This window comes from Herpailurus yagouaroundi, unplaced genomic scaffold (genome assembly GCF_014898765.1).
Source record: "Herpailurus yagouaroundi ecotype Mexico unplaced genomic scaffold, PumYag 203, whole genome shotgun sequence".
In the NCBI taxonomy this organism is placed as follows: domain Eukaryota; kingdom Metazoa; phylum Chordata; class Mammalia; order Carnivora; family Felidae; genus Herpailurus; species Herpailurus yagouaroundi.
In genome coordinates, this window is record NW_024412434.1 from 9247701 (window position 1) to 9264226 (window position 16526).

Below are 16526 nucleotides of genomic sequence, written 5' to 3' on the forward strand. Positions count from 1 at the left end.
AAGTCATGGTAAAGGGAAGATATCTTACCTTTTGGAAGTTTACCTCCAAGCACAGTAAATTTTTGTGGATTTTTCAAGAATTCAACAACCTCCTGTAATTCTTGTTTAGCTTCTTCCACCTAAAGTGACACAATTTACCAAACAATTCTAAATAATGGATTATCAAGGCTGCCTCTTTGAAAGTAGTAAATGTAACTGGAAGTTAACTTGGCTTTCTCTTTGTTTCAGGGAAAGAAGCACACAAGAAGGCCCCTTATAAATGCAAACACAAAGGGGTTTTCACCTGACTCTTTTTGCCAATTATGCAGTCTCCTTTATAAGTTTGTATATCTGAGAGACAGCGTATGTGTGAACGGGGAAGGGCAGAGAGGAGAGAGAGAATCCCAAGCAGGCTCAGCACTGTTAGCACAGAGCCCAACGTAGGGCTCAATGCCAAGAACAGAGAGATCATGCCCTGAGCCAAAGTCAAGAGTCAGATGCTTACCCAATGGAGCCACCCAGGCACCCCCCATTATGCATTTCTTTACATATCCCAACAAAAGCATTCTCAACTTCCTACCTTTTCAAGAAATAGTGCTCCCTCCAGTTAACAAGCACTTATATTCAAAATTCCAGTTAAATGTGTCAGTGGCATTTGTTGTAAATAGAAAGGTTCCCCTAGCAAGTTTCAAATCCAGAACTTTGGAACTGATTACAAGCTTCCAGGGCAAACTATGTAACTTAATGTACATCAATGACAAGGAAGCCTGTGTTTAAATTATAACAATGATTTAGGATTCATTATGAGATTATTTTCATTATAAGGAGTTACTACTAGATTATAAATGATTTAGTTCCCAACAAATGCCAAAGGACAGTGACTAAAATTAAGCTATAGTATACGGATATTGTTTTGTAAATGGTTGTGGCCAAAAAAATTTAGAGTATTTCATCCTCAAAATATAAAAAATTATGTAAGAATTGAGATTCCTAGCAGGCGTAAAGCCCAATCTGGTCAACAAATATGTCAAGTAGAACATTAGCTCAACTTAAAAAAAACTGATATAAGGAAGCTGCCTATCAGAAATCAGGTAGCATACAACTATGAGTAACAAATGCAAATACCTAGGAGCCAGAATAATATTAGAGTTGAGCGCAGAAGACCAAATGAAAACAACAGTGGTGGCAATATACTGAAAAAGCAGTATACTGAAAAAGGGTCTGGAAAGCAACAGACCCTTACAGAGGGCAAATAATCACAATCTGGTTCTACAAAGGAGTACAGAACTCATGCTCCAGACTTTAATTTTTCAAGGAAAAATAAAAAAGACATCATTAAAGATATTAAATATCCATTTAAATGAAAAAAATGTATTTGTGGGGCACCAGGGTGGCTCAACCAGTTAAGCGTACAAGTCATTGATTTTGGCTCAGGTCAGGATCTCAGGGTTATGAAGTCGAGCCCCTATATCAGGGCTCCACCCGGAGCTTGAAGCCTGCTTGAGATTCTCTCTCTCTCCCTCTCCCCTGTACTCCACACCGCCTGTGCAACCTCTCTCTCTTAAAAAAACAAAAACAAACGAAAAAAACCCACAAAAAACAATTTAAAAAAATGCAATTGTGTATGTACTCTTTTAGGTATTTTATTTTATTTTTTTAATTTTTATAAATTTTTTAATGTTTATTTATTTTGAGAAAGAAAGTGCAAGTGGGAGAAGGGCAGAGCAAGAGGGAGAGAGAGAATCCCAAGCAGACTCCACACTGTCAGCACAAGAACCCGGGGGAGGGCTCGATCTCACTAATTGTGAGGTCATGACCTAACCCAAAATCAAAAGTTGGATGCTTAACCAAATGAGCCACCCAGGCGCCCCTATATTTATTATATTTTATTTTATTTTTTAATGTTTGTTTATTTTTGAGAGAGACAGACACAGAGTGCAAGCAGGGGAAGGGCAGTGAGAGAGGGAGACAGAATCTGAAGCAGGCTCCAGGCTCTGAGCCATGAGCACAGAGCTCAACACGGGGCCGGAACTCACGAATCATGAGATCATGATCTGAGCCAAAGTCAGACACTTAACTGACTGAGCCACCCAGGTGCCACCTCCCCATATTTATTTTAAATTACACTGTCCAAATAATATATTCACAGCCAATTTGCAACTCTACGTTTAGACAACTTTAAATAATAGCTCTCAATGAGAAGAAAAAACTCAAGTACATTAGGGTTTAAAAGAAACTACCTGGCCAACAGACACATGAAAAGATGCTCAACATCGCTCCTCTTCAGGGAAATACAAATCAAAACCACATCAGATATCACCTCATGCCAGTCAGAGTGGCCAAAATGAACAAATCAGGAGACTATAGATGCTGGGGAGGATGTGGAGAAACAAGAACCCTCTTGCACTGTTGGTGGGAATGCAAACTGGTGCAGCCACTCTGGAAAACAGTGTGGAGGTTCCTCAAAAAATTAAAAATAGACCTACCCTATGAGCCAGTAGTAGCACTGCTAGGAAATTACCCAAGGGATACAGGAGTACTGATGCATAGGGGCACTTGTGCCCCAGTGTTTATAGCAGCACTCTCAGCAATAGCCAAATTGTGGAAAAAGCCTAAATGTCCATCAAACTGATGAATGGAGAAATTGTGGTTTATATACCCAATGGAGTACTACGTGGCAATGAGAAAGAATGAAATATGGCCCTTTGTAGCAACGTGGATGGAACTGGAGAGTGTGATGCTAAGTGAAATAAGCCATACAGAGAAAGACAGATACCATATGTTTTCACTCTTATGTGGATCCTGAGAAACTTGACAGAAACCCATGGGGGAGGGGAAGAAAAAAAAAAAAAGAGAGGTTAGAGTGGGAGGGAGCCAAAGCATAAGAGACTCTTATGAACTGAGAACAAACTGAGGGCTGATGGGTGGTGGGAGGGAGGGGAGGATGGGTGATGAGCACTGAGGAGGGCACCTTTTGGGATGAGCACTGGGTGTTGTATGGAAACTCGTGATTATCTTAGATTTCTACATACTTTCCTAGGACTGTTTCTAGGAAGAAATAAAGAGCAAAGAGGTTTTTTTTTTTTTTTAGGCTAAAAATGGTCTTTAAAAGTTATTTCAATTAAATTATGAAAATATACTGTTTATAAAGTTAACGGTTAAAAGCAAAGCTCTGTCCACTCCTAAGCCCAGGAGACACGTGTTATATATGCTCACCAAGAAACATGCAAAGAATATTCATAATGGCAGTATTTAGGTGAAAACTAGGCACAATTCAATGTCCACCTAATGTTGAATAAATAAACAGTACTGTAATATTCACAGGATACCATGCAATGGGGATGAAATGAACTACAACTCCATTTAAAAACATGGATGGATCTCATAAACATCATGGTGGGTGAAAAAAGCCATATACACTACATGTATTATACATGTCCATATGAAATTCAAAAGCAGGGGAAACTAATATATGTTATTAAACAGAACAATGATTATCCTTGGAGTGGTAAGAAAGGAACACTAGGAACTTTCTGCTAATATTCTATTTCTTGAGCTGGGTGCTGATAATTATGAGTTCACTGTATGGGAATTTATTAAGGTATAGATTTATGATTTGTGTAGGTCTGTGTGAATGCTAAGCTTCAATAAAATTTATGTTTAAAAAGAGATTTGGTTCTTTATTAAAATAAAATTTTTAAATATTCAAAGTTATTCATATACTAAAACAAGACCAAAATACATTTGGTCAAGGTAATGGATAACTTTGAATTGTAGGAAAAAAGAAAATAGATTAGATGTCACCTACTACTCAAATTAAAATTTCTCTCCCCAGATTCTGTGGCAAGAGAATTCTCAACTGAGGTATATAAAATCTATATAGGAAAATAGAGTTTAGGGGGATCAAGACAATGAATGAAGTTATAAAAGCTGTTATTAGTATTTTTATGGCAGCTATATATAATATTATTCCTACACAAACAAATCTAAGCAAGGAAATGATATTCCTATACTAGCTCTTTAAGACTTGGTAAAACTGGGGCACCTAGGTGGCTCAGTTAAGTGTCCAACTCTTGTTTCAGCTCAGGTCATGATCTCACGGTTCGTGGGTTTGAGACCTTCATCTTGGGCAATGTGCTGGCAGTGTGGAGGCTGCTAGGGATTCTCTCTCTCTCTGCTCCTCCCCAGCTTGCACACTCACCCTCTCTTTCTCTCTCTCGAAATAAATACGTAAATCAATGTAAAAAACAAAACAAAAAGACTTTGTAAAACTGACCACAGGTACCACCTAATGGTATACCTATTACGGTAAATGTATGTAAATTATAACATATATATATATATATATAACATTTATAGATATCTATAAACAGTTATATGTATCTACATATGAATTTAGATTTGATAGCAATAACAGCAATATAACATTATAGCAATAACATATAATATATATGTAATATATAACAATAGCAATAATATATAATATATATATAACATTTATAGATATCTTTAAACATTTATATATATCTACATATAAATTTAGATTTGATAGCAATGACAGCAATATAACATTATAGCAATAATTACAGTATTTGTTAATATTACCACGGAAAACTCTGTGACAATCTGAAAACTCTGTGATGTCCCCATTTTTTTTTTTTAATGTTATTTATTTTGGGAGAAAGTGTGAGCATAAGAGCAGGGGGAGAGGCAGAGAGAGACAGAGAGAGAGAGAGAGAGAGAGAGAGAGAGAGAGTGTCTCAAGAAGGCTTCACACTGTCAGCACAGAGCCCAGTGTGGGGCTTGAGCCCATGAACCCATGAGATCATGACCTCAGCTGACATCACAGTTGGATGCTCAACGGACTGAGCCTCTCAGGAGCCCCTTGTGATGTTCCATTTCTAATACTATCAGCATGTCTTCTTTAGCTTTGTAATCAGAAATGGACTCATTCCAAAAGAAGTGTGGTAGATTAAGTAATGAAGTATGTATAAAAAGAGATTTGGTTCTTTACTAAAATAAAATTTTTAAATATTCAAAGTTATTCAAAAGAAGTGTGGTAGATTAAGTAATGAAGTATGTATAAAAAGAGATTTGGTTCTTTATTAAAATAAAATTTTTAAATATTCAAAGTTATTCATATACTAAATGCCTTGCTGACCATAACCTCAACACAGGTTCAATGTCATGCAGGCTCTCAGCTCTCTCTGCACACCTTAAAAAAAATGAGAGGGGCCCTCTGCGCTAAGGAGTCAAGTTTTCAAATACTCACTGCCCCAGCCTCCTCCTCAATTATTCCCTTTCCACAATTCCAGCAGAGTTCACAGCTGTTTAAATTGCAAAGGGAAGGGAAGGACTACTTGGTATAAAGGCAGCATAGTGACTTCTGATACTTTATTCCCTAATATTTGAGTAGGTGAAAAATATTTATGCTTAAATGGGGAACAGAGTATGGAAAGGGGAAGAGCTCTCGTTCTTTTTTTTTTTTTTTTTTTTAACGTTTATTTTATTTTTGAGACAGAGAGAGACAGAGCATGAACGGGGGAGGGTCAGAGAGAGAGGGAGACACAGAATCTGAAGCAGGCTCCAGGCTCTGAGCTGTCAGCACAGAGCCCGATGCGGGGCTCGAACTCACGGACCGCGAGATCATGACCTGAGCTGAAGTCGGCCGCTCAACCGACTGAGCCACCCAGGCGCCCCGAAGAGCTCTCATTCTATTGCATATTACAAGTGGCTTTTTCATTGGTCAACAACCAAGCCAGGCACATTAGCTCTTCAGGGTCCTTGCTCTCTATGTTCCTCTGGCTAGAAACGTTCTTTGCTCAAATATATGCATGGTTTAGGGGCACCTGGGTGGCTCAGTTGGTAGAGCATGCAACTCTTTTTTGTTGTTGTTGTTAATAAAGAATATTCCAAATATCACTGGAGGCGCTTAATGAATTTATGTTGTACTTTTATTTTTATTTTATTTTGGAAACAGAGAGAGAACCCCTCTTGTGTTCTCTGAGAGAATCATAAGCAGGCTCCACGCTCAGTACGGAGCCTGACACAGGACTCAATCCCATGAGCCTGTGACATCATGACCTGAGCCAAACTCAAGAGTCAGATGCTCAACCAACTGAGCCACTCAGGAGCCCCTGAGGATGAGACTCCTGATCTCAGGGTTCTTAGTTCAAGCCCCACGTTGGGTGTATAGGTTACTTAATATCTTAAAAAAAAAAAAAATCCATGGTTTACTTTATCTTCCTTAAATGTTCACTCAAGTGTCAACTTCTCAATCATACACTGAATATCACCATTTAAAATTGTGACTCTTCTCTCAGAACTCCCGATCTCCTTTACCCTGCTCTATATTTTCCCATAACACTTCACTTTTGAACATACTATATTATAATTTCCTTATATGCCATATCATTGTCCAATTTCTGTTAGAATTAAAATCCATAAAGGGAAAGATCTGTTTTATTTCTTTTATCCCAATATCTAAGTTCTAATCATGGCTTGGTCTTTTCTAATAGCCAGTCCCCACCCAGGAGCCCACCCAGAGTTGCCTCAGTACAAAAAAACAGTGCTATCACCCAAGAAATTCCTAGGGATTGAGAAGCCCTGTGTCAGAAATCGGGGTCAAAGACCAAACTGTAGAACCCAAAATGCACCTAGTACTCTTGTCACGTCGGAAATTGCAACAGTTTTAGTGCTTGGAACTGGAGGTAGAGACCAATATATATGTATTTTCTATTTTACACCTTTAAACTCAAATATTGGCGCTACATAATTAGATAATATTCGAAGAAAGCAAAGTAAACTTCTTAACTTACTCCTTTAACGTGTTCAAAGGTGACATTTTTCATCTGGACAGGATCTACTGCAGAATCAAGCCCTGTTGTTGTCCGGAAGCGGACTAAAGAGAAGAAAAGAAATGCTTATATCTCTGATAGATTTATAAAATTCCAACCACCTTGTTTTTCAGATTTAAGAAAGCCCAGAAAAATTACATCTAAATTCACATTCATTAATTCACAGTGAAGTACAGAAACTAGGTCTACTGGATTTCTAGGCTGTGTTCAAGGAATCAATGACCCTCATTAAACTATCTTTGTACCTTCTAATTAAAATGAAATAGTATTTCCCTCTTCTATAGTATCTCATAACAGAGATTTAAACCAATCATTTTCAAACTCCACTGTGCATAAAAGTCACTTCAGAAAGGTGTTAATGCAAGTTCCCAGACCATGGCCCAGAACTTCTGATTTGCAGATTTAGTAAAAGGCCCAAGAGTTTGCATTTTTAACATTAAATTATCCTGCTACAACTGGTCAGAGATGTACACCATGAATACACTGCCTTAAACCTAGCATTAAAAACTGGCACTAGCATTTTTTTTAAGAAGGGTGAAACTTAAAAGAGATTATTTCACTTTTGATGTAGCCTCCTTCCTCTGGCAACTGTTACTTGCCCTCGGATGATAGATCATTAATGACATCATCAAGTATAAGAAACACAGTGAGGCGTGCCTGGGCGGCTCAGTCAGTTAAGCGTCGGACTTTTGCCCAGGTCATGATCTCACAGTTCATGGGTTTGAGCCCCACTTCAGGCTCTCTGCTGTCAGTGCAGAGCTTCGGATCCTCTGTCCAACCCTCCCCCAACCTTTCTCTGCTGATTCTCTCTCTCTCTTGAAATAAACTTTAAAAATACTACTAGTAATTTAAAAAAAACAGTGCAAGTTTGGAAGAACAGTAAAATACGTAAGATCAACTATAAGGAACTATTTATTACAAAGCTTTCTTAAACCTCTCCCCCTTGGTTAAACTTTCATACTAAACATATAAATGAGTAAAAAGTAATTTTAATTTCCTCAGAAGAAGATGAAAATATTGCCTTTAAGACAGAAATTTAGGGGCGCCTGGGTGGCTCAGTCAGTTAAGCGTCCGACTTCGGCTCAGGTTGTGATCTCACGGTCCGCGAGTTTGAGCCCCGTGTCGGGCTCTGTGATGACAGCTCAGAGCCTGCAGCCTGTTTCAGATTCTGTGTCTCCCTCTCTCTGACCCTCCCCTGTTCATGCTCTGTCTCTCTCTGTCTCAAAAATAAACATTAAAAAAAAATTTTTTAAAAGACAGAAATTCAGATGCAAAAAAGTCAGTAGGTAAAAATACAGTTAACGAGAAAACACTTAACATATCAATAATATATGAGTCGGAAGAGTAAATGTAATATAGAAATTCTAGAATGGACACTAATAGTTTTAGCCACTAAACTGTTTATTTAAGAATCTGTGGGGTCCGGGGCGCCTGGGTGGCTCAGTTGGTTAAGCGTCTGACTTTGCCTCAGGCCATGATCTTACAGTTTCTGAGTTCAAGCCCCACGTTGGGCTCTGTGATGACACTGAGGAGCCTGCTTCGGATTCTCTCTCCCTCTCTCTCTGCCCCTCCCCCACTCACTCACACACACACTCTCTCTCTCTCTCTCTCTCTCTAAAATTAAAACATAAACATTGAAATAAAAAATCTATGGGGTGTCTGGGTGGCCCAGTCACTTCAGCATCCAACTCCTGGTTTCAACTTAGGTCATAATCTCCAGGTTCACTGGTTCGAGCACTGGGTCTGGCTCTGTGCTGACAGCACAGGACCTGCTTGGGATTCTCTTTCATTCTCTCTGCCTCTCCCCCACATCCGCACGCCCGTGCATGCATGCTCTCTAAGTAAATACAGTTTTTTAAAAAAAGAATCTATATAGATAGACTTAATAAATAAGGCAAATAAATTTGTAGTTGAACCCACTTGAACCTTGTAAGAAATTAATTACTCAACGGCAATGCACTTCATATTTTAATATATGTTTTACTTAACATAAGAAATTAAGAAAAAAAAAAGAAATTAAGAAACATAAAGGAATAATCAGACCTTTTCCTACTCTTCCGTTATCACCTAGTGTCCCTGTAATGGTTCTGTTTTGAAAATAAGGAGATAAGAGAAGGTGACTCTAGATATAAAAAGAATATTCCTGGATGTTAAAATCTCATCTCAGGTTTGATGCCACAAAAAACTTAAAATATCTGGGGTTACATGCAAGTCCTGGGATGAATTCCTGATCCAGGTCAACTAATATTCTTAACTGTACATCAGTTTTTTCTCTCAAGGTAATCAAACATAAAGAACACAGAGAACACAGGGTAAAAACTGAATAGTTGAAAAAGCAAGCATTACCACTTACAACTGACATTTCATTTTAGACTTGGCAACCCCAGAAAATATGGGACTCATTTAAACTGATGTTTAATAATATGTAATTTTTCATAAATTTATTGTGTCTTTGAAACAAAGAACTATTTCATTTGTATTGTGATTATAAAATTCTAATACATGTTTTTTAAATTTTATAATTGGACAGGTATAATTTTCTAAAAATGTGGAACACTAACCACTAATAGAAGTTAATCTAACATTTTTGATATAACATAAACCTTAAAATTTTAACAAAATATTCTTTTCCCAAAACAAGTCAAAGTTGAAATTTGTACAGTGTCTGAAGGAACTTTTCCTGTAATCCACAAAGCAATGTAAATATGGTAGGCCCTCTGACAATGCAAATGGCATATAATCATAACAGATTAAAACTTTTCTACTTCAACACAAAAGAAACAATCTCAAATTGACCCAATCTGTGAAGCGTTGACTCGTAGGAACAAGGGGCCTAGACACTAGAACTATACATGTTTTCTCACTCCTAAGTCTTAGGCATATTAACTACAAAAAAAAAAAAAAAAAAAAAAAAATTCAAGTATTTAAAAGATTAAAAAAAAGTCAGAAAAATTCAAAGAGCCATTACCAGATAAAAATGGGTTTTTTAAGAGTCCATAAATGCCAAACAGCAACAGAACGAAGAGAATCAGACGAGTTCGTCTTAGAGAATCTGGAAGGAGAAAAAAAAAAAAGCCTTAAATGACATCAATGAGAAAGGACAGCTTGACAAAAGGCAAATATTAGGTTACTGATGGAAACCATATTTCATCACATGAGGTTTTGGAACGTGGCATGCTTTTGTATAACTGCCATGATTTCCTTTCAGCACCCTGTCAGCAAAACCTCACGAAGCCACTCAGGCTTCTGTCCTTGACATAGGTTCTCAAAACAAGGCAAAGAGTCCACAGATATTTCCATTTTGACACAGCTTACATTACAAATATAACAGAATATAAGCAGTGAAAAAGTGGTAATTGTTAGAAAAAAGATTTATAATCACTTAAATACAGGACTATGACTTCCTTTTAGGTATCTACCCAAATATGAATGGGGTCAAATCAACTTACCATTGGTTTTTTGTGTTAGTGCTTGCGCTTTCAGAAAACCCTCTGCAAAACCAGTTTTAAACGCATCTTGGTGAGCTTCGGGTATATTTTTGGTCTTCATGAGTTTGTCCAAACTCTCAACATCTGATCCTCTGTCCCGCAAAAGGAACCCCTAAATACACAAACAACACATCAGTATTGATTGACTATATAGATAACACACTCCAAAAATATAATCACAACTCACAAAAATATTCATTCAAAGAGTCTAGAAATTCTAATTTTTACCGTCTGTGTGAAGAATTACAGTAATACTCAACAATAAATTACTTCATCAATGGCTAGAAAACTAACTTTGGACCTTACACTTGCATCAATCAATTCAGGTCAAGAAACTCTCTGTAAGAACACTATACTGAGGGGCACCTGGATGGCTCAGTCAGTTAAACGTTCAACTTCGGCTCAGGTCATGATCTCACAGTTTGTGGGTTCAAACCCAGCGTCAGGCTCTGTGCTGACAGCTTGGAGCCTGGAGCCTGCTTCGGATTATGTGTCTCCTTCTCTCTCTGCCCCTGCTCGTACTTTCTTCACTCCCAAAAACAAACAAACAAACAAAAAAGGACACTATAGTGAAAACAACAAACAGGTCACAGGTGGACTTAGGGTTCTAATGGTTTGATGTTCACACTCCTTTATCGCTAGTAGAGGAAAAACCTCATCAATTTATTAAATGTTTACTGAGCATCTTTTATATACGTGGCCTTATAGAAGTTCTGATAATTTAAAGACAAATAACGAATGATCTGAATGTTCTCAGACTGGTGGGGAGAGATACACAAATAATCAATTTTTTGAAATCATTTTGTTATTATGTTAGAAGCTCTAGGTCTGGTAAAATAAATGCTACCTCAGGAAGTCAGGAAAGGCATTACAGAGAACAGGATTTCTAAATTTTTTTTAACATTTTATTTTTACTTTTGAGAAACTGGGGGCGGGGAGTAGAGAGAAAGAGGAACAGAGGATCTGAAGTGGGCTCTGCCCTGAGGGCAATGAGCCCGATGCAGGGCTCAAGGTCACGAACCAAGAGATCATGACCCAAGCCAAAGTTGGGCGCTTGACCAACTAAGCCACCCAATACCCCGAAAACAGGATTTCTAAACCACAGGCAACACAAAGCATAAGCAAGTTGACAGAGTCATTAAATAACAGCCTTCAGTGCTCAAGAACTACACACAACCTTGTGTAACAGGACTTAAAAATGCAAGAGAGGAGCAGGATAGAGGTTCAGAGGGGATGCCATAATGAAAGATGAGAACAGAAAAATAGTAGGCAGGGGCCAAAAGATGAAATGCCCTGTGTACTATGGCATGAATCTGACAATAAAGCAGAGGAATACAATTATTATATTAATACATTTTAGACAGATTGGTGGGAGGGTGGCAGTCTGGAGTCTAAACTGAAGGTAGCAAAACTAAAGACAAGGAGATTAAATACATGTATATTTGAGTCACTTGGGCAAAAATTGTTAAAGTCTATCTATGCAGTGGAATTGGGGATGAAAAGAAACAGACCTAAGAAGTATTTAAGAGGCTGGATCAATAGGACTTTAGTGATTAATGGGCGTGAGAGGAGAGAGATGAATAAATCAAAGTTGATCATCAGGTTTCTAGCTTGGGTGGATGCTATTCATGAACACAGAGAACACACAAGCAGGTGTAGGTTGGTAGGAAAAAGGACAAAGGGAGATGTCTAACAGGCCAATGGAGAGACATGACTGGCACTCAGAAAAGATGTAGGTATAATGACTTAACACAGGTTATTAATCCTTTAGAAAATCAGTTGGCCAATAAAAGAAATCAGATAATGAAGGTTCTCATTTTAATAATTTGAAATGTATTGCTTTTTCAAAAACAAAAAAGAGTTCTAATTACCTTTACAAATGATGGCGCTATATGCTGTGTTTCTGCCAATCTTTCAGAGGTGGACTGTAGACGCCGTGTTCTTGATTTCAAAGTTTTAAAACCCCGAGACTGTATGAAAACTGAACAGAATAGTATCACATTTAAATTTTTAAATAGTATCTCATTGTAAATTTTTATAAGGAAAATGCCTAAGATTTGAAACTAACACCAAGCCTGTATATCCTAGTTTACTATCTCATTTTTTAACATAGTTCTTTGCCTGACGCTTCACTATACTAATAATTAAGGTCATCAAAATGGGTTTAATCTGTAAGTTAAGTTTACAACTTCTTGAGAGTTTTAAAATGTTAAAAAAAAAAAAAAACCTACTGATGAGTATCAAATACAAGTCAGTGTCTAATTCCTCAAACCCCAATCCCACTTCCCAGAAGTAACCACTCAACAATTTCATGACTACGCTTGTATGTGTTTTAACACATGCTTTTTCTATAAAAATAGTGTACAATTTTTTGTCTTCTTTCACTTAACACTGTATCATGGACATTTTTCAGAACAGGTCAGACAATGCATTCAATTTAATGGCTGTTAACATTCTTCTAATTTTCAGTGTATAGCAATTTGAATATTCTACTACTTTTCTACTATGGACAGTTGTTTCCTGTTTTCTTATTGCTAACAATGGTGCAGTTATAATTCTTGTACATATCATCTTTCAGCAAATGTAGGCTAAATTCTTAATGTGAAGCTGTGAGGTGTGAATTATTTAACACTAAGAAATTGCTCTCTAGGGGCGCCTGGGTGGCGCAGTCGGTTAAGCGTCCGACTTCAGCCAGGTCACGATCTTGCGGTCCGTGAGTTCGAGCCCCGCGTCAGGCTCTGGGCTGATGGCTCAGAGCCTGGAGCCTGTTTCCGATTCTGTGTCTCCCTCTCTCTCTGACCCTCCCCCGTTCATGCTCTGTCTCTCTCTGTCCCAAAAATAAATAAATGTTGAAAAAAAAAATAAAAAAAAAGAAATTGTTCTCTAGAAGGCTGTTATGGATTTATATACCCACCAATGAATAGGAGTATCCTTTTCTCCACATCCTGTGCAACCCAGGTTAATATAAATGTTTTTAATTTGTACAAGTGTGATAAGCAAAAAGTAGGGTCTTGTTTTAATCTGCATTTAAGATTATGGGGGGAAACTTAGAAAAAATTTTTTTCTTTCATTGAAGATTTTATTTCTTTAGCAAATTGATCACTCATGACCCTTCCCATTTTCATTTGTAAAAGAATGCATGTTATATTTAGTAACTTGAGGTCATGTATATTTGAAATATTTATTTTAATGTCTTTGTCTTTTGATGTAGCACTTTATAAAGTTAATGTAGCCTTATCTTTTAACTTTTTGTTTTCTTCACTGTGTTACTGTGTTTTGATTAGAGAGCCTCATCCCCGAACTATGATTTTAAAAGGAATCTACTGACTTTTAACTCTTTTGTTCAGACCTTTGCCTATTTGGAACTTATTTAAAAAAAAAGCAGGGGGGGGATCCGATTCCCCTTTTGTTTAGGCCCACGTTTGTTTATTTTATTTATTTATAAGTGATCTCTTGAACTCATGACCCCAAGATCAAGAGTTGGATGTTCTACTGATTGAGCCAGCCAGGCACCCCATTTTACTAAGCCCAAGTTTAAAATCAACTTCTCGGTTTTCATAGCAAGTGTTTAGGGTTTTGATTGGGGTTGCACTGAATTAATAAATTTGGGCATACATTAAAACTGTCACAGTACAAAATCCTTTCAAAGAGGATTGTGGCATTCTTTCATTTTATTTTACTCAGCTCTTTGATTCCTTCAGTAAAGTTTCACAGGCAACATATATACATATGTATGTGTACATTATGTTGAATATTTGTCAGGATAAAAGATTTGCTGGGTTTGAAGAAAACTATAAATAAAACCTACTGCTAGAATATAAGATCTTGATTTTGAGACATTTATCTCATATGATACCAGAGTAGCTTTTCAGATGATTTTCTTAAGTTTCCTAGTAAGCAAGCATCTTACCTGGTAAGCAAAAACAATCAAAATTTTGCCCTTCCTTAAACTTACTTTCTATTCTAGCTTTCTACAACATTCTAGAAGTGTAACAATTAAAATATATTACATGTCTTTTTCATACACTAAAATAAATTTTTTCTTCTCTAATCAATTAACATGATAAATTAACATACTTCCTAATATTGAATCACTTTTGTATTCCTCAATCATATTGATAGCAATTTCTGTACTTGCTTTTTCAGATTTTATTTAGGATTTCTGTATTTACATTATGAAGTGAAATTGATCTATTGGATTCTTTTTTATGCTAACATTTTAGTATCTGCGATCTTGTGGAATAAACAGGGAAGCCTATTCTACCTTTTTCTTTATTAAGAAAGTTATAAAAAATAGGAAACTGGTGATCCTGGAAAACAGAACACAACCATAAAACCATCTGAGCCTACCTCCTCTGGGGCAGTGGGATTATATTTGAAAAATACTCTTTCAAATTTTATAGTTATTGTCTTATCTTTTTTCTTGGGTCAATACTGCTAATTTATAACTTGGATATTTTTTCAACATATTTTTATTTATACACACTCTTAAAAGTTTAAAATCTTCATTATCTGTGGCTGTTACCACTTTTCACTTCTAACATTATTTTCTCATTGTTTTTAATCAGACCATTCTTTTTTTTTTTCTCAAATTAAATTTGTTCTTCATTTAATTAAAACCCCCTGGATGTTGCATTCATTTCATGTTTTATACTTTTCAATTTCTCACATTCGTTTAAAGAAATTCTCAGAATGATTGTTTCATCAATTTAGTTTCCATCTTTCTTATTTCCTAATAAATTATACGATGCACTCAGCATCAATAGGTCTTCAACTCAAAGATTTTGATATGTTGATATTCCTTGTGGTTCATTACTAATTGTCTATAATTTGTTTTTCTTTCCCTTTAGCCACAAGACATTTAGAAAAGTATTTTTAAATTTCCATAGTTAGGAAATTTTGTTTTAGGAACTTTTAAGGTATCCTGTTATACGATTTCCATTTTATCATATGATCAGAGAACCTGACCTGTGAGTTACTAACTTTTTGAAAATGTATTAAGATATTTTTTCATACTTTAATACATGCTCAGTTTTTAGAAGTCTTCCATGAATATTTAAAAATGTATCATCCTTCTTAAGTATTCTTCTGTCTTTTGCATTAACCATTTCTTCAGAGGATTACTGGTCTCTGTGCCCTGCTTGGTATCTCTTTCATGCTATAAGTTTTCCTCAAACATGTGGAGATTCTTGCTGATCCATTTGTAATTGTAAAGGGAATACAGTGATTGGTACTGATTGTAAATAGAGGTTTTCTTAAAACTACCAAGGTGGTAAATGCCTTTATACTACGAAACATGGACTTTTAATGAATGAGCAGGATACCCTTAGTGCATGACTCAAGTCCATTATTTCTCTCCTTGGCATCAATGCTCAAACACAATCTTCAGAGACAGACTTCTCTACACACACACACACACACACACACACACACACACACACACACACACACCCTTTATTACATAAGTGTCTTTTGCCAATTATAGCCTAAAAGTTGCAAGCCCTTTCTGGGACTGGCCCATTTTGGGGAATCTTTCGATTCAACTGTTTATGAATTATCCCAGAGCCCACAATTATTGACTTGGAAATTGGGGTTTTTCCTAAGTTCTACTAGAAATAACAGCACACACCTATTTCATGTCACTCTATTCTAAGTTCCATGAAGGTAGGTAACATATGTTGTTTTCATTTATAATTATCACTGTCACCTGACACTTAACCACTAGTGTCTGGTATTAAATCAATATAAATACGTGCATATTTGATTTTGCTATCAATGTGAGGTCATCTATTTTATACCCTATGGAAAGTCCTCAAATTTCTGGTCCACGGACGAAACCCCTCTGCTGCTGCCCTTTTTCCTCATTAAATTTGTTTTTTGTCATTGTAATGGATTGAAACAATTTTGAAAATGAAATTTTAAAAATATGGAAGTAAACAAATGTGCTTATTAATTATTTTAAAGCTGTAGATAAGTTCCCTAGAGGTTGATTTATTGTGGCACTTATCACTCACATTAAAAATTCAGCTATTATGTATTTTCCAGATTAAAAATACTGGACATACCCAAATTAACTGATTCCAAATACTCTATCCGTTTATTGTGAGCTACAAATGAATGCTTATAAACATTAATATGATTAAGAAAGACAAATCAGAATCCATTGAATAAATCTATGTTTTTCAAAATAAATACAGGTGCT

General features: G+C 36.4%; 1 protein-coding gene across 3 annotated transcripts in view; it reads right to left on the bottom strand.

Annotated features, from left to right (window-relative positions):
* YME1L1 (YME1 like 1 ATPase) overlaps positions 1 to 16526 on the bottom strand; it is a 53782-nt gene that overhangs the window by 17237 nt on the left and 20019 nt on the right. For all 3 annotated transcript variants that reach the window (XM_040451139.1, XM_040451140.1, XM_040451138.1), the window contains 5 exons: positions 12196 to 12305; positions 10286 to 10436; positions 9805 to 9888; positions 6798 to 6880; positions 29 to 119 (listed from right to left, as the gene is read on the bottom strand). In XM_040451139.1, the coding sequence (XP_040307073.1) occupies positions 29 to 119; positions 6798 to 6880; positions 9805 to 9888; positions 10286 to 10436; positions 12196 to 12305 (519 nt within the window). The remainder of the gene's footprint in view (positions 1 to 28; positions 120 to 6797; positions 6881 to 9804; positions 9889 to 10285; positions 10437 to 12195; positions 12306 to 16526) is intronic.